Below are 25,807 nucleotides of genomic sequence, written 5' to 3'. Positions count from 1 at the left end.
AGGATAGAGCAAACGCCGTCTTTTCCAGCCAGCAGCTGCTCCCTTGCCACTCTCCCTGAACTTGGGCAGCAGCCTCTAGGGGACTAATTAACTCCCTTTCCTCTGCCATCGCACGGGCATGGAGAACAGATCGTGGGGCAGGCTGAGCCAGGTGGCAGAACTTGGCTGGCTTGCGGCCTCCTTCGCAGAGCGTCCTGGTCGGGGAACGGACTGTTCCTCGCACAAGACCCTGTCACAAGACCCCCCTTTGCTGTGATTATTCCAGCCTTGCAGCCCTTCCCAACTGCTACCTGGATCCCTTTGTTAAACGGATCCAAGGAACAAGGTGGGGGTGTCTCAGATGGAACAGGAGGGAGGGGGGCTTGCAGAGGCTGGACACGGGGGGTGCGAGGGCAGGAGGGTTTCTAAAACAGCACAGATCACACGCACGACATTAGGAGGAACTGAACTGCCTTGGCTCTTTCATCAGGGCATCCCGCGGCGCCAATTTCCCCACAAAAGGCGCGGCGGGAACGACCTTTCCCACCCCTCGCATTTCCTGAGCATCGGCCCCTGCTGCAGGTTGACCCCTCTTGGCACCTGCCTGACGCGAGCCATGAAAGGATCCCTTTGCTGCCCGACTCCCGACCCGCAGCGCACGCGACTCTACAAACGGCTGAAAGAGACGGAGGCAGCGGCATCTCTTCAGGGAAACGGGGACGTTCAGGAAGCTCCAATTAAAGCGACGTGAGGTTACGGATTAAACCAGGGACTTGAGACGAAAAGAGACAGGATGCCACCAATGGCGTGTGGTGCAGGGCAGGGAATCGGGGCAGATCAGTCGCCCGCTGCCTTCTGGGGGGTTCTCACTGTGGTGCCGAGCTGGGACAGACACCCCTCCTGCGGCAGGGCACACATCAGCCTCTCAGGTCAGGTCACCTGGTCTGATCTCCTGTACACTGCAGGCCAAAGAACCATCCCCACCCACTCTAACAGGGTCAAGAAGGAACTTTACCCAGCCCCCCACGGGTAGGTTATTCCTCAACTCCCAACTTCAAGGTGTCTCGCACCTTCCTTGCTTCTGGTGTTGGCCACCATCAGAGACAGGACCTGGGCTAGATGGGCCCCTGTCTGACCCAGCCTGGCCATTCCTATGATCCAACCAGCGTACACGAGTAAGCTTTTCTCCTGTGAGTCAGTGGGTCTATTTGAGGAAGTGTGGGCAAGTCGCTTGAGCGCCGGGCAGTTTGTTCTGCTGAGTTTGGTGAGGTATTTTCTTTTAAAGCCTCAAACGCTCCCAGAAGGGGGTGGGCTATAGAAGGGATCTGGCCATGGCTGCATCCCGAACGCAGAAGCTGAAGCATCCACAGCAGAATACCCTCCCACTTGCGGTAAAGGAGTAACTGTTGGCCGTGTGGCCAGCAGGCTGTGACAGGTGCTGCGGGTGGTCAGGAGCGGGAGACCTGGTAACACCAACCAACCGCGTGTGTTTTATACACAGAATTTGACAGTTCCCAGTTCCAGAGAGATCTGAAAAGCAGCTGCCCTTCCCAAAGGACTGAGACAGAGTTGGCCCCTCAGAGCCCTAGGCTTCGAGGAAGTTTGGGCAATTCAGCTCCACACCCAGTCTGGAAGAACCATTCCCCGCTCAATGCCCGTTGCTTCTCTGGACTCAAAGGGGAAGGGCTGCAAGTCTGGGGAGGACACACTGTGTTCTTCAGACAAACCAAAGAGGTTGAATCCCTGCTTTAAGCCCCAAGCTGAACTCAACCCGAAGTATGAAACCACGAACCAGCACGTCCACAGTGCTATGGCCGAGAGTCCAGGCGGGATGTTTCCAGCTCAGGTTCCTCAGCACCTTTGGGACATTTCCACCAGATCATTTTTATTCACTAAATCTCTCCCCTCTTCAAGCATACAATTTGCTTCTCCCCAACTGTCATTGACAATAACTCTCCGCCCACAGCTCAATCGGGAGAATTTTCTCACATTTAACACCTTAAAACTCTCACCATTTTGATTAGACCCAGGTCATGTCGTATGGTTCATTCCCTGACTGGATACGCTTCGCTTCTAGTCAGGTTCCTCATACAGTCACTTCTGCAAAGGTTCACAGCTTTTCCTGCCCGGAAGGAACCACTAACAGCATCCAGCATTCATAGCCCAGGCCTGCCCAGAATCTCATAGAAATGTAGGCGGGAGGCCAGCCCCCTTTGCTGAGGAAAGGCCAAGAACCAAATAAACGTAGACCAGCCCTGACAGGCGTTTGTCCAACTGGTTCTTAAAAACCTCCCTTGGAAATCTATTCCAGAGCTTAACTATCCTTATAATTGGAAAGTTTTTCCTGACATCTCGCCTAAATCTCTCTCATTGCCGACTAAGCCCATTACTGTTTGTCCCACCTTCAGTGGACACGGAGAACAATCGATCACCATCCTCTTTAGAACAGCCCTGAACATAGCCCTGAAGACTATTATCAGGTGTCCGCTCCCGCCCCAGTCTTCCTTTCTCAAGACAGCACAGGTCACAGAATTTCACCCTGTAATTCCTCCCGCGAAGGAAATTTTTTCCTGCTATTGAAGTGACACTCCAGAGCCGATTAATTTGTGGCTGAGCTACAGAACATCTTTTCAAAAGACATCCAATTTGGATTTAAAGCTTTACAGTGATGAATTCACCACCACCACTTGCTAAGCTGTTTCAATGGCTAATTGTCCGCACTTAAAAATTAGCATCTTATTCCCAAAGTGATTTTTTTTTTAACTGCAAACTATTGGATCTTGTTATGCCTTGATCGGCTACATGAAAGAGCTTCCTAAAGTCAGATCTCTTTTCCCTGGTACCCGTAGTTTATAAGCAAGTCATCCCTTAGCCTTCTCTTTGATAAGATAATGATCTCAATCTATTTAAATCTTTCCCCGTAAGGCCTGTTTTTCAAATCTCAGATGGTCTTTGGAGCTCTCTGAGCCCTTCTGCAATATTCACTTAACATCAGCTGTTCCAGAAAATGAGCGATTTCATTTGAAGGAACAACAGACCTATTACTTTTGGCCTAAGAATCTGCAAGAGAATTTGAAATATTTCTTCTTGAATTATTTCCCCAGCCCTCAGCAGGTGCTTCACACCAAAAATCTCTGCAGAAGAACTGAAAATAAGGACTGAAAGCAACCTGGTAATCCACCCTTGTCCATTTCCTGGGTTTGGAAGACCAGAGATGGCATAGATTGGCACAGCTCTACTGACTTCAGGGGCACTACACCGAATTGTGCCAGCTGGGGATCTGGCCCAGAGACTCCTGGGCTCTGAGGTGCAGCCCTGGAAGAAACTACAAATAGTTTTTTAGGGAGCAAAAGCTTGAGATGCTGGCATCCCGCCAAGCAAGAGGAAGGGAGGGTAAACAGATGCATTGCTAATTTCTGCCCTTCTGATCAAGGAGGAGGAATGGGGGAAATGGAACAGAAAGAAACTTAGCAGCTTCTTGAAGGCATTGCATTCACCAACTGGATTCTGCATCACCTCTGCCTCAGAAAGAGCAGCGCAGAAAGCAACCATGGCATGTGTCAAGTAACAGCGCAGTGACGTATTGTCACAACCATGACACCACACGTTTCCCATACAGCTCACAGAGGAGATGCTGATGGGAACACACCAGCTGGGAGAGGAAGGGATCCCCTAACATTCACCAGCCGCTATCAGCAAGAGCATTGGGGTGCCCGGCCCGAGGAGAGAGCCATTCCGCGGACACTCAACCCAGAGTAGCTCTTACCTCTCTCATCCCTGATTTCTCTGGCTTTCCAGGCAGCCTTACTGGTCTCACTAGGACCCCAAGCCCCTGACACATGCCACCTCCAGCACTGGCAAAGGCAAAGCCCCTTTAGCTCAACTGGAAAAGAAACATTCCCCACACTGCTGCACTCCACCATTGGGAGCCCACACCTAGCGCCACAGCAAGAGACTTCCAAAATCCGAGGGCTGAGAGGGAACCTTTGGTGACGCCCAGGGGTTACTCTTCCGAGCCCAGGCCCTTAGCAGAGCTCCTTTGAGCAGAAGAGGGATCGAGGACTCTGTCGGCTCATGCTGCACGTACACTGGCATCCCGGATTGCATGCTCGCCTTCGGCCAGCGGCTGGGTCCCGAAGCCTTGGGAAGGCTGGACTGCCGAGCTCCACGGTAAAGCCAGAGGACAGGGATCAGCAGAGACCCACCATCCGGGATCATACTGCAGCTCAGGAACTAGCCTCCCTCCTTGTAACTACTAGGTTAGTGCAGCCACGTTCCCTCACACGCGCCTTTCCCTACGGCCCCGCTGCTTTAATCTCTGTCCAGGGAGCTGGTGGATTCAGACCCTGTGCTGTTCGACACGTGCCCTGCCTTCCTCTCAAACGCCCGCCCAAGCACGGCTCTGCCCACGGACTGGGCCGCTGCTGCCATGCGGCCCTGGCCCCTTTCAGGGGACACAGCGGCTTTGTTTAGTTCGTGGAGGGGCAGAGGGACCCGGGCGCATTAAGAACGTCTCTGCACAGACCTGCAGGTTCATTTCGGCTCTTTCCTGCCCTCTAGTGCTAACATGGGGGTATTGCCTAACACGGTGAATATGGGTCTCGCTCCACACAGCATCATCCTCCCCCATGCCTCCCATGATGCCTTTGGGCTTCTCAGCCCCCTGCCAGTCCTACGCGCCAACCAGCCATCGAGATCCAGCGCCTTCCCTCCAGCACCACTGCTACATGAGGTCTCACTGACCACGTGTGAAAGCCAGATGCAGGACGGAAAGCAGCTCCCCCCGGCCCCCCAACTCTCTAATCTTCAGAGGCTCCAGATGCAGCCTGAACGCTAGCATAAGGCAACACACGCAGCAGTCATTGCCTCATGGAAAGCCTCGGTAACCCCATCCACGGCCAGGTCAGAGTTCCTCGTGGGCCATCACCTCTAGAGGCACCCGGGTGGTGGCCCAGCCAGCCCCAGGCGTATGTAGTGACCCCCCGCTGTGAGCTGGCGTTGGTGAGAGAACATCCGGCATTCAGTCCCAAACCACCGACTTCAACACTTGAGCCACAGGAGTAGCTCCATCCCCTAGCAGCAGCAGTAAACTGTTCTCCTCAAAGTGGGCCTGCCCCTATAGGGGGAATGGGACGGTTCATAGGCACATGGACGCAGCTCTGCTTCATTCCCACTGTCCAACCTTCCCTCAGCGCCTTGGTCCCTACACTAGGAGTGGGAGGGAGAGTCAGTAATTCCAGAAGTCAGGAGCTGAATTTAGCCATGGAAATCCCAGCAGGAATGAAGTCTTGCTGGGCTCATCTACCTGACACCCGGCTCACCTCTGCTGAGAGGCAGGGGGCAACTGAGTGGATCCGACTTTAACAGCATCCCAGAGAAAAGCAGTGCATGAATAATTGAGGCTCACATTAACCGGAAGAGCTGCAGCGGGGGCCTTGTGAATCCACTGCTCTTTGGCTGACCAAGCAGGCAGAGAACTGGGTAAAAGGGGGCACCCGGCGACGGAACAGGGTGGAGACTGCACCCTCACGGTGAAGATGGCGCATCTCCCCAGATATCAGAACCACCCAGTTTCCATCCATACCACGCCTTGCAGTCAGGACCCTCAGGATTCCCACAGACACGGGATTCTTCCTCGTGTGCCAAGGAGAAATCCCCTTCCACGTGGGGTGCACCAAGGTGCGCTTGTGACTGACCTCTGCACACCACAGCCATGGCACCAGGATATCCAGGCTCTCTGCACACCAGTGACCAGAGCACCCTGCCTAGTGCCTGTGGCATAGGCAGATGCCCCAGAGGGCTCCTGGAGACTGGAATCCGGGATCCTCATCTAGTCAAGCCCCTTCAAGCAACGAGACAAGCCGGGCTCTGCCTCTGGAAGTGGGGCCCATGTGAAGTGATGCGGAGCAGCTTCCCACCAGCTGTTGGCTGTACAATGGCTGAGGCCAATGTCTGAATCCAGCTGCCAACCTGGGGGCTAAACACCCCCCCCCATTTTGACACATCAAGCACCTTTATCTCTGGCTGCTAGATTAGTTGAGGGTGCTCAGTACCTCACAGGACCAGGCCCTCAGCGCAGGCTAAACAGGATGGGAACCACCCACATCTGGAGGGACCTAATGGTACCACATTGGTGGCTCTGAGGTTTATATGGCTGGGCCAGGACAATGGGACGGAGACCTCGAGTTTCCTCCTTGCAGATCCTTCCCGGACATGGGAGACCCGGTGACAGACCCCGGCTAGGGCTGACTGGCCTTGGTCCGCCGTCACTGCGCTTTTCATGGACACAGATTTGTCCTGCCAAGATTTCCCATGGCTTCAGCAGAACATTAAAGAGCAGTGGGAGCCAGAGAGATGAATCTGTAATGAACGACATCGCGAGGGCTCTTGTTTGCTATCCCTGAAAGGCTTCCAGAGGGAATCTGCTCCCTTTAGAAAGTCGAAAAGAGATTATTTTGCAAACCGCCAGCCCTGAGAACTCTGTGCGTATTCCAGAAAACACCCAGCCTGCAGCCTCTAAAGATCCTGCACCTCGGAGAGAATGGAACACGGGCCCCCTCCCTGGAACGCCACGCCTTGGAACCCCAGCACCTGGCCGCCGTGCTGGATACCTCCCTGACACTAGCAACAGGTGCACCTGAACGGATGCCAAAAACACGAGTAGACAGGCCCATGCCGCCTCCAGAAGCCAGGCTGAACAGCTGTGCCCAGAATTCCAGAGACGTCTTCACTGGAACCCCTGCAAACCAATGCCACGTGCTCCCTGCAGGTGCCATACCAGTCTGCTGCCCCTTTCACCACAAGCCTGGGCAGATACCAAGAGCAACTCGGAGCAGAAGCCACCCAAGAAAGCACAAGCCAAGAAATTCATTCCTGGCCCTCCACCCACTCCACTCTCTTAGCCACTCTCCACCAGCCTTCAGCTATTCAGGGTAACCCCTTGCACTAGAAACAGAAGTGAAGGGGGCACAGCATGGCAGATCTTTAAAGTAAGTCGTGCAAGTCCCAGGGAGCCAGATCCCCAAGAGAAGCAAAGCCCAGCAGCAGGGGAGAGGCAGGGAGGAAGTGGAGATGACACAGAGCGGAGGAGAGGAGCGATATGCAGAGACGGAGCTGAAAACGGTTTTTGCTCTGTGCAGTGCAGGGAGCCGGGTTCCCGACCGTATTTAACCAACAGAACAAGAGCTCCGTGCTGCGTGAACCCTGCAGATATATGCACTTATTTACATTGCCACACACTCCCGCCTGCCTGGGAGATGGCTTTCTTGCGCCTCTCCCTCTTTAATTAAAACCCATAAATGCCTTATCAAAAACTCATTTAAAAAAACCAACACACTGCCCTGTGGAGTCAGAGTTCTGCACACACCCCCGCGTATAACCCCGAACGGGCCGCGATGACACAGCCATGCCAGCTGCTTAATGCAGCACCGGGAGAGGGAGCAAAGCAGAGACCCCTGGGCCGGAGGAGCGAGCATTCACCACCCCATGCCATTACATAACACCTGACACCCAATGTCCAACCCAGAGGGAGAAGTCATCCACAGCACAAAATCTCTGCACAACCTGCCATTCAGGCATCTTCCCCTATGCCTGATCCACCGAGGCTATGAGTCTATTGCTGATTATCAGCACAGGTGCTTAGTTCTTTAGCTCAAGATGCAGGGGCACACGCTCTGGGCTCTGAAGGCCCCAGGTTCAAGCCCTGATGGTGACCAAGATGATGGTCAGCACAGAGAAACCATTTTAGCCCTATTTTGAGAACCCGAATGGCGTTTATGGCTTTGCCTTGGCCCTCAGCAGCCATGTACATCATCAGTCTCAGTCTTTGGTTGGATTTGATTTATTCGGGTAAATGGACATTTCTGGAAAAGGGAGAAATTGGCCAAGAAAAAAAGTGATCCTGACAGATGTGTCACTTTGGCAAACACTTGTCTAGCTTGGCAGACCAAGAAAGGCTCATTGGATTGAATGGTTGGGAACAAATGTCCATTGTCCACCTAGAAGTTAGAGCAAGGAAGTTTAAAAGCCATTTGGAGAAAACCAGTGTCTTTTATGCCAGAGAGAAGTGACAGCCCATCAATAGGAAATTAGTCTATAATTCTCAAATAGGATTTTATTTCTGCAGCTGTTATGAATCCTGAATTCCAGCAATTGCATTCTGAACAGCCAGTTAGCATCTCTCTCTCTCATATATATTTATTCGCAATCGCGGGAAAGTTTTAAAAATCACTTGGCAATAAATTTGGACCAACTTTCCCTACAGGGTCCAGGGAAGGTTCGGACAAGCCTGTCCCTCCGTTAGGTCAGTTAAGTATTGTCTGCTTGTGACGACACCCTCAGAGACTTAGGCCAATCCTAGGACCACTGGACCATGCATGCAGGCCACAATTACTGTGTCTGAATGGCCAAGAGAATGGCAATAACTGACTAAAATCTGCAGCCAGGTAAATCCAATCAGCACCCTGGATATATCGCTAACTATTGTTGACTATGGGACCCTTTCGTATCACATCATCTCTCTTTGGTACATCTATGGCCTTCAGTACTGCAGGAGCGGAGTGCCCCACAGGCAGGCAGGGCAGCACTATCATTCCTGTTTTAGAGATGGGGGAAATGATGCACAGAGAGGTTAAGTTACTTGGCCAAGGTCACAGAGAAAGTCCGTGGCACAGCAAGGAATTGAATCCAGGGCTCCCACAGCCTAGGGGCTAACCTATGCCACTGACCCATCCTTCCCTTCTGACATGCCGTGTTACTCTGCAGGCCACTGGCCAGAGTCTGGGCATGGCAGCTGTTAAGAAAATCCAATTCCACCCCTCCCAGGTAGCACTGGGCATGTTACACCCGTGCTCCAGGCATGGATCTACGGGCAATGCTCCAGTGCAAAGGGTTAGCTACCGGCCCTACTGCAGCCAGGGCAACGGCAAGACGAAGATACCGGACCTGCTGCTGGGAAACCATTCCTGTCTCCCCAGCTTCATTCCAGATCCCTGGGGAGGACACGTCAAAAGCAAAGCGCCCGCCTCCCCGTGCGCCACTCCCACACTCACCATTGTTTCTGGCGTAAGCAACTACGGTGCCGTTCTGCAGTCCGGCAAACAGGTACTCGGGGCTATGCTTCAGGCAGAGGACAGGCTGCTGCCCAGGGCTGCAGGTCAGCAAGCACTGGGTCCCCGTGTCGACGCTGCCGTACACCAGGATGCTGGAGAGAGGGAGAAGGAGTGGGAAAGGCAAGAGTAACAATGGTGAGCACCTGTGCAAAGTCCAGTCCTGCCAGCCACCGACTGCACCGGGAGTCCCGTGCACAGAGCGGTTAGCGGGAGCAGGTCCAGCCAATCCACCTGCACAAGGCAGGTTCTGAACATGCCACCCCAGGCTGATTTCTCAGCGTTTCTGCTCCACTCATTTGCTCCCAGACAGAGAAAGGTACGACCCAGCTCCTCCATGCATATGATTTAACCCAGAACATGTATTCCCTCTGGGATGGAGCCCAGGAGGGAGACATCCCAGCCAGGGAGGAAGCTACGGCTCCCACAGCTCTGTCTGAACGTGGAGCTCTTGGACTGATGACGTGCATGGCTGGTGTCTGCAATGTCAAACTCAGGGCTCCACCCTAGGGACAAGTGGGTGTGATCAGGTTAGGTTCATCAGTTGGCAGTTGCCTGTAGTAACGGAGCTAAGTGACAGCAGTGGGCAAATCAACACACATGCTGCCAGGATTTCCACAGACAGACGAAGCGAAGCCTGGGAAAATCGTGGGTGCCCAGAGCTTGGTCCTTGCAGGCTCCTGGCTGGTGGCAGATGTCCTGCTGCTGCAAAGGCCCAAAGCTCACAACCACCGGCTCCTAATGGAGACTATTTTTACCTGCTTGGGCAGAATAGTCTGAATCCCTCTGGCATCAAGTGGAGACAAGACCAGGAGGTGCAGGGAGGGCTATGGGGGATAGATGGGGGGTGGGGAGGTTCTACCTGAACTGATTTGCAGATCCTGTCCAGGGCCTGGTCTCTGCCTTCCACTGTCCAGGCTGGAGGGGGCCGGAAGAATTTGGAAAAGAGCAGCCTTAAAAATCAGTGACCCCCTTAGGGGTGGAGAAGCTCAACGCCCAGCCCTGCCCATTGCTCCAGGAGTGGAGGCGGGTGAGAGGGACGTAAGACTTGAGATTTGCGGGGGGAGACAGTGGCTGTCCTCAGAATTCTACTGGGGTGCAGAGGAGGAGGAAGGCCAAAGACGGGGAACAACGGAAGAGCCAGCCAGCTGGACAGCCAACAGCGCTGCTAGAGCATAGTGCTAGCGAAGCCGAGCCCCCACTCTCGGGAGATGGTGCCCCCTGCCCAAACCTCACCTGCCATCCTGCAGCCCCAGACAGATGGTGGGATGTGGAGCGGAGGGCTGGTCAGCTGCAGCTCTCAAATCCTCCGCTTTCCCCTCCTCTTGCTCCTCCTTGCTCTTCTCAGGAATGTATTCCATGCAGAGCACCTGGGAGGCCACCGGGAAGGACTTCACCGTGCGGGGCACCGAGCGGTTGAGCGAGAAGATCTCCACCTGGCCTCCTGCGCCTTCCTGGCCTCCTCCAACCTGTGGGGATGCAGGAAGCCACCCAGAGGGGCTTTTAACTTCAGCCCTTGCAGGCTGGAATATTCCGCCACCCCCGACCCCTTCCTCACCACTGCTAACAATATAGTGCCCCATTTTCAGCCCCGGCTTTGCCATAGGGTGGAGACTGGGATGGACAAGCTACTTGGACTATGCCCATGGCAGCTCCTCCCAGGTTTCGGAGGTTACTGGGCCTGATGCAGGACACGCTGGGTCAGGCTCTCTGGCCAGGGGCTGTGGACGTCAGGCTAATCAGAACGGCCCCTCCTGGTCTGCAAGCTCTAGAAGGTGCACAGGATCTCCCTAAAGGAGCCTCGGAGGGTGGAGCGGGGGGGGGGGCCTCTACCCCATGCCACAGACCCACTAGGCAGCATCCAGGAGTTAATTACTGCAATTACTTTGGGTAGTTTACGCACTGCCCTGCTTGAACATCGGATTTCCATGCAAGGAACCAAAACCTCAGGCCCAAGCATAACTGGGGCTCTGACACTTGGCTGCCCACCCCCTTGCTGCCAATCTCCTTCCCATCTGACACTCGCCAACAGCACCAGTAGCATGCTAGCCTGGATTGACCAGGAAACCAACTTGGTTGAATCCTTTACAAAGCATCTCTCCTCTTCGCACTCCTGCCCATCACCGGGATATCTGAGCATCTCAAGCCTGAGCTAATTTGGGCCCTCGAGGGCAAGCCCAGACTGGGATTAGCGGGATGCTCTAGCCTTCGGCTTTCAGGAACCGTTCCCCACGCAGGCCAGCTCAGCCCGTACTCACCCACAGATACCCCTGCGGGAGGGAGGTGCTCACGGCAGAGAAGCCCAGCAGCGAGGACTGGACAGGATTGTGCACCACAGCTCCAAGCTGGAAGAGAGACATGACTTCATCAGTTGAGGCCTGGACAGCGCTTTGCTGGGAATCATCATATGAGCAAGAAGATAAATGCAAGAGCCAACCATCGGATTTGAAATGCTCTCCCCCCACTGGCCCCTCCACTGCCCATCTGCACCCCAACATGCTGAGAGGTGGAATTTGATCAGATGCTTCCCAAACCAGAGCGGCGCGGCTGCATAATTATGAGCCATCAAGGTAGAGAAGATGGCCCTCTGGCCCTGCGATCCGCCAGCAACCCTACTCCCCCGAGCCTCCTGGCAAAGCAATCTATGGTTTGCACACAAGCCTGGACATTTCACTGGCCCGCAGAGACATCAAATGCTCGATTCTTCCCATCCTGCTCTGGCCGCGTGGGACTTTGAAGAGCCATTTTTAGAGACACTGTTTTGAAGTCTGGTTTTCCAGCTTCTCGACAGGAGCATGGGATATTTACAGAGATCTCAATTCAACAGAAGTTGCATTGGGGAAGTGGAAGGAAGACAGAGAACAACCATTCTCCGGCACACAGCCCTCACGCACGATCTCAAAACCTGACCTGGATCCTAGCAACCCAGCTTCAGTGTGGAATCGGATGCCACCGCGTGTTAAGATCACAGCCTTTTGGAAAGGAGTGTGTTCGCTCCCCTGTGAGGCAGGTAAGTAGCCTTATTAACAGACGGGGCAACAGACTCACAGGCAGGCCCAGGGTAGGTTTTTCAGCAGCACCTATGCGACTCGGGATCACAGGTCAGGATCAATCAGGTGGGCTTTCTTTAAGTCTCACCCAAAGCGATCCGCTCAAGGTCAGGCAGCGGGCTCGCGGCCAAGCCAGGAATGGAGCCAGGCGTCCTGTCTGAAGGTTCCATTATGGAACCAAGTTACAGCTGAGCTCTGGAGCGCTTTCAAACCACAGATCGATATCTTGGGCGGGGGTAGGCAAATGCAGATAGATCAGCCTCAGAGGCAGAGTTTCAGATGAACTCCCGTGGCACAAACCAGACAAGTTTTGTTTGGCTCCCGGTTCCCTGCTCTGACCACTAGGCGGTTTTGCCTTTGCAAAACCCACAATCGTTCTCGGAGCGAGTGGGGAGCTAGAGACCCAAATTCTTTCTTACATCTTGATTCCCTCCGCAACTATCAGAGCAAACGGACTCCATTTACTAAGGCAAACATGGGACTTTTCCTACTTCCTCTGCCCCACAGTCCACCTGGGATCTATAAGCACGCATGCAGACAGAGAGATGCATCTTTTCTCCCTCTTAACCGCACAGAGAGAAGCCCAGAGCTGATGATATGTAAGTCAGAAGAAAGCCCCAGCTCGCTCTCCCATAGCTGTGCTAACATCTACGGCTCTAAGTGCAGCAAGCCCCTGTTTCTGGCAGCAAAACGCAGCAGGTGAGGGCACACTCAGGGGAGTGCTCAGACATAGGATCATAGAGTCTCAGGGCTGGGAGGGACCTCAGGAGGTATCTAGTCCCACCCCCTGCTCCAAGCAGGACCGATCCCCGACTAAATCATCCCAGCCAGGGCTTTGTAAGCCGGGTCTTAAAAACCTCTAAGGAAGGAGATTCCACCACCTCCCTAGACAACACATTCCAATGCTTCACCACCCTCCTAGGGAAAAAGTTTTTCCTAATATCCAACCTAAACCTCCCCCACTGCAACTTGAGACCATTACTCCTCGTTCTGTCATCTGCTACCACTGAGAACAGTCTAGATCCATCCTCTTTGGAACCCCCTTTCAGGTAGCTGAAAGCAGCTATCAAATCCCCCCTCATTCTTCTCTTCTGCAGGCTAAACAATCCCAGTTTCCTCAGCCTCTTCTCGTAAGTCATGTGCTCCAGTCCCCTAATCATTTCTGTTGCCCTGACCCTAAATGTGCTGCGGTTTGGGCAAAGTCAAAGCATCCATCACTTGCAGGGATCAATTCCCCCCAGTGCCTGGAGGCAGGGACTGGTGCATAGGGTCCCCATACACGATGCTGGCAAGGGCAGGTTATGGCAGCACCGCAGGGCCTGCAAGGATGGCGGAGGGCAGCCCAGCCCAAAGAGTCGGTGGTGGGGGCTGGCGAGGGATGCAGTTGAGGGAGTTGCTGGTTGGGTGGATCTCCACAGGAGCCTCTGCCAGCACGGCTCCTATGAGCCCAGAACACAGCAAACCTTCGAGGGAGGGCGGTAATGGGCAGGCCACCTGCCCTTCCCCAGGTGAAGCACATAGGAAGATTTCTAGAGTGAAACCGTGGGGCATGCAGGCAAGATTTGCCCCTCAGCTGGCCCATCCCGAGACACTGAACTATACCTCCCCCTCCTCCCCCTTGCTGTTTCCAGTGGGCACATGGATGAATTTGGGCAGCCATCACAACATGGCTCCAGTTGCTAGGACAGGGCTCACATATTCCCAAGCTTCCACAAAGGGCCTAAGAAGCCAAGAACTGGACACGGACGACATGCAGCAGGATAGGTAAAGGGGGCTGGAGGCCCACAACAGATTGCTCCAGCCAATGCATCGGAGACTGATGGATGGTCTTGGCAAAGCCAGCTACTTGGCACATCCATCAAGCTTTTGCTCAGAGCTCCAGACAAGGAACTGCTGTTTAGGCTTGCCAATTTTGGTTGGACGTATTCCTGGAGGTTTTAACACGTGACCATCTTTCAATCCTGGAGGTTGGCAACCCCGCTGCTCTTCAAGGGCACACGGATGAGGGCACCTCCCTCCGGACACCCCATCTCCCATGACTACAGCCTTTTCTGATGGCATGTGGCCCTTTAATGAGCACCCCAGTTAGTCTCTCATGGGGGCTTTTCTAGCTTTGTTTTGTTTTAATTGACTGACGTCATTTATTCATTCAAAGGCCCAGCCCATCTGCTAGGAATGGGCTGGAGAAGTTGCTCTCATAGACGGAGCGGGGAGGGGGCTGTAAGGGCCATGGATCAGGTGGCGAAAGGAGATGCCAGGAGAGTGAGGGATGGGAGGGAATAAAACAGGTGGCAAAGGGTGGAGAAGTCAAGGCCTTTGCCGATGATCGCCACCCTAATGAATCCCTCGGCGCAGGGATTTGATAGGTATCCAGGCACGCACAGTCCTGGCACAGATTCCCTGGGATCGGCACTGGTCCAGCATGGGAACCCTTGCAGGAAGCTTGCTGCAGTGCAACCAATGCTGGGGTACAAGCTTTTTGCCCTTTGAGGATGGGGGATACTGAAGCAAACTACAACCCTTTGGCGCCTTCCATGGCAGAGAAACCCAGCAAGGATTTGGGCACTGCCAGCTGGGATTCTCTCCATTTCCTCCTGTAGCCCCACAGGGGAGTGAGTGGGTACAGAGAGCCCCCCAGGCACACCCTCCCCGCCTCCACATTCCAAGCACATCCATGGAGCCGGGGACTTGTCTCAGCACCATTGCGCACAGTGCCAAGCAAAGACCAGACTGGATTTTTTCCCAGAAGGGACCGAGGCCACCTCCCAATTGGCACCGACTACGATCCACTTAGGGAAGGAGCTGGTGCAGATCTGAGTGATGATTCGCCGCTGGCAGAGCAAGGTGGAGGGGGAGAACCGGAGGGCTTAGTCTGAATTTGGTGAGGGATCTGGAAAGTTTAAGGCTCCGCAGAAAGAGACTGGAAGGTCCTCAGCTCCTGGGACCCGTGCGATTCGGGCAAGTGTTTGAAGTCAGAGGACATCACAAAAGCGACACAGACTCCACAGGGACAGGAGGGAAGGATATTACCATGGCAAAGGAACTTTGTAGATTAAAGACAGAAGAAGAGGAGCGTTGTCCTCTTCCAGCTAGTGCCCTTGTTAGCATTTTAAAAAAACTGCACAGAGCAGAATCTATGGCAGGGCTGATAAGAAAGCACCGCGCCTGCAAAACACACACAGCCCTGCTCCCCCCCGAGAGAGACAGCCCGCCATTTGGTCTAATTAGCCGGCACCGCAGCGAGGGCTCCAGAAGGAATGTATTCCTCCGCTGACGAAGGCTCCCACCGGAGCCGGCTGGGGGAGGGGGAAGGGAGCCGGCGGCTCGACAACATCACATCTGTTACTGTCGGTAATTGGATGAAAACCCCAGCGCTGGGGAGCCCTAATTCATCCCGCTGATGGAGCGCTGATTGGGTGACTTCTGTCATGAATGGCAACAGGGAAGCTGGGATGGGAGGAGAGAGGCTGCGGGGCTGGTACAGGCTGCGTCTCTTGAAACAGAAGCAAGAGGAGACAGGCGGGCGCCTGCTAACACCTGTTAGCTATGGTGCACCAAGAGACAGCACTGTCCAGTGGATAGAGACGAGGAGACAGAACTCCTGGGTTCTATCCTTGGCATTGCCTCAGTTTCCCCATGAGGATGTGACTCTCCTACATCAGAAGGCTACTGGGAGGGTTAATTGGCTGCCATCCCCCTAAGCCACCAGCCTCCCATACCCTCTCCATAGCACATGCATGTGTCGATGCACTGAACCTGCAGAGGGCTTGGGGCACACAATACATTTTGTTCCCTGTTAGACGGTGGAAAGGAGAGTCCACCCCTTCCCATCTCCCCATGACCTTGCCTGATTCACGCCCTTCATCTGAGGCTCCAAGGGACTGACTCCACAGGTTCTTGGGGGCTGGAGCACCCACGGGAAAAAAAAAATCGCCCTGCTTATCAGTGCCTTCCCCTCCCCCCAAGCAGCCCTGCAGCAGTTCAACTCCAGGAGCAAGGCAGGCGGATCAGGACCCCCACATGGGTATTTTGAGTGGCTGCTTGAGCAGGTCAGCAGGGTTTTGCAGGTGCGAGGAGCAGAGCGAACCTTCAAGCCCTCCCACCCCACACAGCAGTCAGGAGCGAAGCAGAGGCAGGGTGTTGTAAAGAGTGTGGCGAGGCAGCCAAGACCAAACCAGTTTTGTTGTCGGGAAAGCAGCATGCTGCAAGGACAGGCCGGCCGATTACACCTTGAGCTCCCAGGACAACCCCGAAAGAAAGCAGGTCACCAAGCAAGAGCTGCAGTCGTGGCTCAGCCTGTCCTTAATCCCTGCACCACATTGGTTTCTGTGCGCAAGAACTAACGGGAGCTTTCGAGTGCGCTGGCTTGTTTCCTGAAACGCTGCATCCACCCACTTAACGTGGGTCATTTGTAGCATCCTGCTACGGTATCCCCATGGATAGGCAAACGTGGCTGCCTGTTATCTTGGTAGTGCCGAGAGGCCCCAACTGAGATGGGGGTCCCATGCCGCTAGGTGCTGTCCATCCATCTACAGACAGACTGTCCTTGCCCCGAGGAGATCACAGTGGAAAAAGACCAGAGCAATGGAGCAGAAATTAAGTGCTGGTATCCCCACGCTGGGAATGGAGCACAGAGAGATTAAGTCTCTTGCTCAGAGTCATTCAGTGAGTTAGTGACAGAGCCAGGATCTCTGACGGCCAGTCCAGGGCCATACCCCCGAGTCTTAACTCACAGGGGGACCGTCGCTATCCATGCGTTCCTAACTTGGGAGGTCGCCAGGCTTGTGTCACACCATGACAAGGTTGTACCATTTACTTAGACTGCCAGCTCTCCGGGGCAGCGACTGGCTTTTTGTTTTGTGTTCGTACAGCCCTAGCACAGTGGGGCCCCTGGCCCACAACTGGGGTTCCTAGGGACTTCTGCACTATAAGCCAACCACCGCCCGTGATCTGAGCAAGCTGACCACAATACCTAGGGCAGGCTTACCTGTGACAGGTGTGCCAGCATCAATGGAGCAGTGTCTGCAGTCCAGTTCCGGAGACTCCCCTCACATCCCTGAGCCACTATCCTCCCTTTTAATAGCGTCTAGCCACAAAAGCCACACAAGGACTCGCCCCGATTCTACCACCAGGGACCAGTCCCACAGTAGAGGCGTCCAATCCTCTGAGACCAAGAAACCCTCCTTCACCACCTCCTGTGAGCATCTCCCAAAGTGACATGAAAACCCCCAGTCTCCTACTTAGCAGCACTGACCGGGGCACCTGTCCCCACATCCCTTACAAGTGGCAAAGAGAGGCCCCAGAAAGGCAGTCTAACAGCCCACCCCACATCTGCTCTCCTTGGCATTCTAAGCAGGCTGAGGGAGAAGAGAAGAGAAGAGAAGAGAAGAGAAGAGAAGAGAAGAGAAGAGAAGAGAAGAGAAGAGAAGAGAAGAGAAGAGAAGAGAAGAGAAGATGCTGGGTTCTTACCTGCAGGTCGAGGGCGTTGGAGGAGAAGGCAGGTATGTGGCATGCCAGGATGGGACACCAGAAGGGAGCTTTGCTTTTCTTGTCTTCGTCAGGACACATCCATCCAGGCTGGTTCTCCTCCCCTGTGGCAAGCGGAGCAGGCAGGGGAAGTTAACAGCTTTGCAGGTCTTCATATAGACCATTCCCTCCCGCCCAGCGCTCCCCGAATCCCTCCAAACACGCAGAGCCGAGGGGATCAGAGCCCCAGCTGTCTGTAAGCTCCAGAAGGGGTCTTTGCCCATCGCACCAGGAAAAGAGAGGTTTCAAGCCCTGCTTCTTCGAGAAAAAATGTCCCCATCCAGCAAGAAACTAGAAGCGGGCCCCAAGTCACACCACTGGGAGCTGGGTTCTAAAGTGCTCCCTGCCCTCCAGTTGGGGGAGTGCAGATCCCGCTGAAGTAGTTATGTGGCCTCCAGCACTATTGCACAAGACGACCTCGCGAACAATGTATTTATCCTTACAGTGCCCCTGTGCTAGCATCAGCCCGATTTCACTGACGTGGAACTAAGGCTCAGACGACTGAGTGATGTGCCCAAGTAGAAGATCTGGGACGAGAACCCAGATCTCCGAAGTCCCAGTCCAGTGATTAACCAATAGGACAGCCCATTTACAGACAGGAGTAGAGATCAGCAGCCGCGATATTACCATCCAGTGCTCCAACTTTCAAGGGTGCTGGCCCAGCATCATTTATAGCCGAGGACACACTAGAAGCCATGAGCTAACATCACACATTTCTCACGACATGGCTTCCCTACTTTTATTTCCTACTTTTCTCCAAACAGCCTCTTCTGTCCCCACCCAGCTATTGTTTTAGCAGGGAGCCGGGGTGGGGACAGATCATATTTGCAAGATCCCCATACGTGGCTCAAAACTAGGTGGGGAATGCAGGGCTCCAAGGAGAGTCCCATCCTTGAGTCCAGCAGCTCCTTGCATGGTGACTGCCCACGTCATGTATCTTATTTAGTCACTTTCTAGACATCATTTCTCACGTACGCACCTAGCCCAGACGCCCTGGCCTGGAACACTGGCTTGCCCAGCCAACCATGGGTAGTAGCTGCACCCAAACCGCTCCGAACCCCTCTGCACCTTAGCTGCCCAAATTGCTGCAGGAGACTAGTCTCTGATGGACAAGACAGAGGAACTTCTACAACTAGAGAAACTTCTGCCAGCAACACTCCTCCTCCAACACAAGGAGGAAAGTCAACAAGAGCCCCTCAGCCGACCCAATGGGCTCATTTCATCTGAACGGCTCCCAGGACGTTCTCTGAAGAGCACCACCCTATTGCTCCCAGAATGGATCCTTCCCTTTCCAGCTGTGGTCAGAAGACCAGACACCTTCATCTCACCTTTAATGCACAGGGGATGGAGGCTTGGGGTAGGTCCACACTGCAACCAGAGGCGTAACTGCAGCTCAGGTAGGATACCCGAGCGAGCGTTAAGCTAGCTAGCCTGGCTAAACAGCAGTGAAGACGGGGTGACACGGACTTCAGCTTGGGCTGCACAACCCCCACCACAAATCTGTGTGCACACTGAGTGCTAGCCAGCACTGGGGTCCAGGCCACCACATCGACACTGCTATTTTTAGCCACTCTCGCTAGATCAAAGCTAGCTCGGCATGCCTATGCCAGCTGACTCGGGCTCCCAGTGCTCAGGTGAAAGGGCTGTTTAATTGCAGTGGAGACATCGGGCCTGGGCTCTAGGACCCTGCAAAGTGGGAGGGCTCTAGAGCTTGGGCTCCAACCCACGCCAGAGCATCTCCATGCAGTTAAACAGCCCCTTAGCCCGAGCCCCACAAGTAGGAGTCAGCTGGCACAAGCCAGCTGCGGGTGTCTCACCGCAGCGTAGGAATCCAGAGAAGGGACAAAGCACCAGCCTGCCCCTTCCCTGACTAAGAGGGCAATGCCCTATGGCACACTGCTTAGGGTTTGCCTAGCCTAGTTTTCAAATGTGCCACATGATGGGGATTCCCCCTAGCGTTTCCCTTGGGTATCTGTCCTTCAGCTGAATCCGTTGCACTGCCAGAACAGCTTCCCCTAGGTTTAGCTTAGTTTTCCCCAGTTTGGAGTTTGACCCCCTCTTGCTCCCCAACTCTGAGCCTTCTTAAATTATTTCGCATAACTCCACCCCTCCACTTCTTTGCATTACCATGCCATGAATCAGGCCCAGCCTCCTTTATAACATGACCAGATAGAAAAGCCTCCAAACTTCTTGTGCCTGCTGTGATCGCCGCAATACCTGAACAAGAGGTCTCTGGCCCCACTGGTCTCTCTTGCATATGGCTGACCCCAATACAACTCTGTTCGAGCCAGCAGAGATACTCCATCAGACTGAGCTTTCTGCGCTCCTTCCCCAGCACGTGGTTCATAGTCGCTCTCTGCTCCTTCCTGGAGACAGCTTCTGGACCTTATTATCAGGCTACATTGAACATGTATGCAGAAGCCTCACTTGGAACTGGATCCTGCCCAGCAGCTAAAGCTCCTGGTTTAGGAGCACCTGTCAGTGAGGCTTGATTTCTTGCAGCTTAATTTATATCCCAGATCAATAAAGCATGATAGAGTAACTGATGGGAGAAAGATCATTGTGCCACTTAAGATAATTGTGCCACTTAAACCTTAGCTGAGCGCCATATACCTCCCCTCCCACAGAAGATGACATTCTTTTACGGTATGGGGGGGGGGGGAGGGATAGCTCAGTGGTGAGCATTGGCCTGCTAAACCCAGGGTTGTGAGTTCAATCCTTGAGGGGGCCATTTAGGGATCTGAGGCAAAAATTGGGGATTGGTCCTGCTTTGAGCAGGGGGTTGGACTAGATGACCTCCTGAGGTCCCTTCCAACCCTGAGATTCTATGATACGCTAAGAACTTCCCTGCTCTGGTCACGAAAGGGTTAACATGCAGGCACTGCTTGAATCTCTGAGTAGCCACACTAGCCCCTGGCAGTGACTGGGTGTAACCAGAAAAGCATCCGAGATTCAGCCCTCGCAGAACTCAGCCAGGCAAAGAGAAGCTGTTCAGAGTCTAGGGAGGTATCCAATGGGATACAGATTGGACACCACGCTCCAGTGTACCATAGGGACTAACCCCAGACTCGGCGGAGTGGGGTCCCCCCGCCACCCCGCAGGTCTTTGCAGTCTCTGATCCCGCGCGTGGGAAGCCCCACCAGGCTGATAAACCTGTTGGTGCAGAACGGCTTCCTGGGCTTTGCCCGGTCATTTCTAACCGACGCCAAAAATAGGGGGGAAAGCAGCCAGAAGGCCCAGCATTCCAGCTGGAGTTTTCCTTTGCTCAATTCCATCCCGTTACGCCCAGTTATCCAAATCCCACATGGGTGTCGGGAGCAGGACGCCTACTACTCCACCCGGCTGATCAAGGATTATGCTATCACCCACCTACTGAATGCAGCTGGCCATCCTATAGGACAGAGCTGGGTGTCAGCACAAACCCCTTGAGACAGACACGACAGGGGAAAGGTTCCCTCTATAGGTACCTCTACACAGCAAAAGATGTGCAGGGGCTAGGCCTACCTGTGCTAATCTGAATGTGGCTAGCAGCGAACACAGTGCAGGATGGATAGTGCAAGCCCGGAGCGGACCCCGGGTACACCCTCATCTTGCTAACTGTGGTGTAGTCACTGCTATGTAGTACCCGCGCTCACTGGATTCAAGGCTTTTGCTGTGTAGACACAGACATACCCTGTATCAGCTGTGATGAGCACCTCTCCATTGACTAGGCGGCTTAGACCAGTGTTTCTCAACGTCGGGTCCGGCTCTGGTCCCCAAGACCTCCCTGACACTTTAGGAAGGCAGCAAGCCAGTCCCTGGTATCACAAAGGTTGAGAACCATTGGCTTTGAGCTTTAGGATGAAGAGCAGATTTGGTCAAAAAAGTGTTTAAAATGCATACGGCTTGTCTGCTCCCGAAGAACCTAACAGGGGTGGAACCAGCATTAGCCACAAGGAAATGTCAGGGGCTGGCATTTCCAAGGACTAAGAGCGGTTCTTTCTGCTTATTCACCTTTTCTCACGCACTGAGCTCTCGACTGCAGCACGGAGCAGAGAGAGCCAGGCCCGAGTAGTGACAGCAAAAAAAAAAAGGGAAAAGAAACAACAAAACATTTCTTCACATGCAGCTTTAATGCGTTTTTATTCCTAACTGGTGGTTACAGGATTTCCCCGCAGGCATCCCAGATAAAAAACAAACTATTAAAAACAAGAGAATCAAAACTCCTTCCAGCCTGGGGGAATCCAGGCATTCAAATAAGATTTCAAATGAATTTTTCTTCCATTAAACTTTTTTTTTTTGCTTCAGTGGCTGGTGGAGTTGAATAGAAACAAAGATAAGAAGGGACGCAAGTGTCACCAGGGAACTCTCTGCTGCCGGGGGACCTGAGAGTGCAGGGGAACTGCGGCCGCCCAGAATTATCTGCCTGCTTTCTTTCCCCCGTTTAATGAAGAGATCAAAAGGGAAACCGTGCTCTGAAAAGCAATTCCACCAATGACATTGTGGGGTTACACAGACGCTTGCGATAAACTTCCAGAGGGGATGTGCTCCATTTACAAAACACGGGAAGATATGAAGCCGCCCTTTGCGGCACGCTCTACCTTAGATGTGACAAAGCAGAGATCAGGCGTGGCTTTCCAAAAGCGACTGGTGAATTTGGGTGCCTCGGTTCTGGGGCTCCCAAATTAAGACCCCTTAAAAGGGGCCCAATTGCCAAGCACCCACCCTCTGAGGTTCAAGGCCCTCTAAAGCGTCTCAGACGAGGTACCCCACACCACTAGTCAATGTTAAAAATCTTGGCCGTTGCAATGGGATCTTTCTGCTGCCAGTGACATAAGTTATAGCCTGAGTCCGACGGGGCATGGCACAGATTTTTTCTAAGATTATGTGGAAGATCAGCAGTTTCTGCATCTGCACCGTGGTTTCACACCCCCGGCACTTTTTAATGAAAAGCAGTCCAGGCAGTTCTAGTCCTGATCACAGACACTGGACCAACACCCTGATCCCAACATCGCCGCGTTGTTCAGACCAGACGTCTCTTTAGGCAGACATCTTAGGGCCTAATCACATCAGCCACACTGTCAGAGGCTCGTTCACCTGCACATCTACCAATGTGATCTATGCCATCATGTGCCAGCAATGCCCCTCTGCCATGTACATTGGTCAAACTGGACAGTCTCTACGTAAAAGAATAAATGGACAGAAATCAGATGCCAAGAATTATAACATTCATAAACCACTCGGAGAACACTTCAATCTCTCTGGTCACTTGATTACAGACCTAAAGGTCACAATATTACAACAAAAAGACTTCAAAAACAGACTCCAACGAGAGACTGCTGAATTGGAATTAATTTGCAAACTGGATACAATTAACTTAGGCTTGAATAGAGCCTGGGAGTGGATGTGTCATTATACAAAGTAAAACTATTTCCCCATGTTTATTCCCACCCCCACCCCCCCGCCCCCGCTTCTCAGACGTTCCTGTTAACTGCTGGCAATGGCCCACCTTGATTATCAATGCAAAAGGTTTTTCTCCCCTCCGCCCCGTTCTCCTGCTGGTAATAGCTCATCTTAAGTGATCACTCTCCTTACAGTGTGTATAACACCCATTTTTTCATGTTCTGTGTGTATATAAATCTCCTCACTGTATTTTCCACAGTATGCATCCGATGAAGTGAGCTGTAACTCACGAAAGCTTATGCTCAAATAAATTGGTTAGTCTCTAAGGTGCCACAAGTCCTTCTTTTCTTTTTGCGAATACAGACTAACACGGCTGCTACTCTGAAACCTGTCTTTAGGCAGAGCGTGTCATCTCCCTCTGGTTAAACCTTGTGGCCTTTTCGGCAGTTAAAGCTATCTGACTTGAGGTGTCTACATACGGGGTCACCTTGCATATGGGCACGTCATACCTACATGTACATACATGCCATAGCTAAGGCACCTTTGCTGCCCTCTGCAAAATGGCCAGGTTCCAAGCCACAGGCTTCCATCCTGGGTCCCCTAAGTTCATGAACTTTCAGAAGAACTCAGCTTCTATTTAGGTACTAAAACAAGAGTCCGGATTTTCATCGGCACTCAGCACTGTTTGTGATGGTAGCTGCTAAGCGCGGCGCTCTGTGAAAAATCCGGTCTCGATGGCGGATGCTGAGCTCTTGCAAATCGACCCTGAGCTCTTTGGAAAGCCAGACACCTTTTTTATCTCATCCTCTTCTTCTTTGCACGGAGTCACCTGCAGAACAGACCTCACACCAGGGCCTTTCCAAGGATGGCACCACACAGTGCTAGGAGGTCAGAAATACAACTCAGTAAGGAGAAGGGCTGGTGGGCAACTGTTCCATAGTCAGGATTCTCAAGGTTGGCCGGAAGGTGGCCCCACTAGGAAGTCTCTGTCCAACATGCTGCAAGACTCCAGCAGTACCTATTACCCGTGGGCTCGGGAGGCATTAAGGTTGCATGCACACAGATCCGTTCCAGGCCGTGTTGTCCGAACAAGGAAGTTTGGAGAAGGGACAAACAGCAGAATCCTGCAGCATGGCAATAAGAACCAGGCAGTCTCCAAGTGCTGGCCCATTTCCTCAGCATTCAGAGCTAACACAACTCAAGAAAGCCCCCAGGCAGTAATAGCTGGAGTTATTTATTTCATGGATTTCCAGGGCTTTCCATGGTTGCGGCTGCTAGGCGCTTTAATCAGAGAAAATTAAATGCAAAACAAAGAGCCTCAATCAAATGCTGCACACAAACGTGCCTTGCCCTGAAGGTCAGTGAGAAAGCCAGGTGCAGCCTGGGAAGGAACAGGCAGATGCAGCCATGCCACTGGCTCAATGCTCTGAAGCCCAAAGCGTGGCCTGCAGCCACCTAAGATGAAACCTGCAGTCAGTTCAGCTCCTTCTACTTGGATTCAGTTAGGAACACAGGATTTGCCACATTGCACCAGGCTGGGGTCCATCTTCTAGAGCAATCTCCTGTTTTCAACGGTATCCAATTCCACCTGCTTCATAGGCCATTGTGATCTTCTCGTTTGACCCTCCCCTGTAAACACAGGCCACAAGGTGGTGTCCAAAGCTACCGCTCAGCCTTTGAGAGAGATGGAAAAATAAAAGGCGGGTCTGGCTGGCTGAGATCCCACCCGAAGAGGAGTAAAATGGGGTCCTTGCTATAGAAAGGAGCAAGGGGGACAGAGCAGGTGCCAGGGAAAGAGGGGTGAGGCACTCAAAGTGCCTAGCCATGACACACACTGCAAGGGTCTCCTAAGAGCTGTAATTTCATTTGAGCCCCTGGCTGGTTTTCTTCCCTGCAGAGAGTGAATGCTCAACGTTGAGCTGTAGGGGCTGGGTTCCTCCCTCACGGTTCTCTCAAACATAGCCAGGCTCGCTTTCATGTGGATGCCAGCCATGGAAGAGGCCTAGAGAGTCTCCGCTCTCCCCTCCTCTGCTCCAGACAGCACAGGGAAAGATGCCCCATAGAGGAGATATGCCAACCTCCCTGAGGCACGATCCATAATTGTTCCTGCTCCTAAGACCTCCGATCAGAGGCCAGATGGACATTCTCCCCACACACACACCCCCACATGCCCTGGTAAGTAAATCTAATTAAGTAGCTCAAAGCAGTCAAGAATTCCCCCCACCAATTCTGGTTTTAGAGACTCAGGGAGAAGGCCTGACTGAGGCCTGCCGTATGACACTGCTGAGACTGTTCCATCTCCCGGAACGTGCTGCCTTCAGGGGACATCTGTGGGCTTGGTTACTTGAACTCTGATTTAGTTACACTTAAGCCAGGGGTGCCATTTAAATAGGGGTGGGCAGTAGTGCTCCGTCCCCTCTCTGCGCGTCATACCAGGCAGGAGAACAGAGCAGGGGTAGCCCCAAGAAGAGCCCCTCATGCCAGGCAGAGCCAGGTGTCTTGGAACGTGCTGGGGGACAGGGCCTGCAACCTCTCTGCATAACCTGCCTGCCTGGGGTGGCCGCACTAACATGCAAGCACTGAACTGCAGGAAACGCACTTTAAGCATCAGCGTGGCCATTGTGTGGCAGCCCACCAAACCCAATGGGGATGGACAGAGGGATAGTGCCCCAGGGTGCATGTGTGCAGAGAGGGGTGATGGCCTGAGGGCTGGGGCAGGGGGGAGTGCGCCTGTTGGCGTGCAGATGGATGGTACCCCAGGGG

General features: G+C 53.4%; 1 protein-coding gene across 9 annotated transcripts in view; it reads right to left on the bottom strand.

The window, feature by feature from the left end:
* Nucleotides 1-25,807, bottom strand: part of ARHGEF10L (Rho guanine nucleotide exchange factor 10 like) — a 191,160-nt gene that overhangs the window by 32,282 nt on the left and 133,071 nt on the right. For all 9 annotated transcript variants that reach the window (XM_073316338.2, XM_073316328.2, XM_073316329.2 and 6 more), the window contains 4 exons: nucleotides 17,606-17,727; nucleotides 11,345-11,431; nucleotides 10,323-10,555; nucleotides 9,030-9,181 (listed from right to left, as the gene is read on the bottom strand). In XM_073316338.2, coding sequence (XP_073172439.1) covers nucleotides 9,030-9,181; nucleotides 10,323-10,555; nucleotides 11,345-11,431; nucleotides 17,606-17,727 — 594 coding nt within the window. The remainder of the gene's footprint in view (nucleotides 1-9,029; nucleotides 9,182-10,322; nucleotides 10,556-11,344; nucleotides 11,432-17,605; nucleotides 17,728-25,807) is intronic.

This window comes from Lepidochelys kempii, chromosome 18 (assembly GCF_965140285.1).
Source record: "Lepidochelys kempii isolate rLepKem1 chromosome 18, rLepKem1.hap1, whole genome shotgun sequence".
Taxonomy (NCBI): Eukaryota; Metazoa; Chordata; order Testudines; family Cheloniidae; genus Lepidochelys; species Lepidochelys kempii.
Note: the sequence above shows the minus strand (reverse complement) of the source record. Positions and strands in the feature narration are given on the sequence as shown.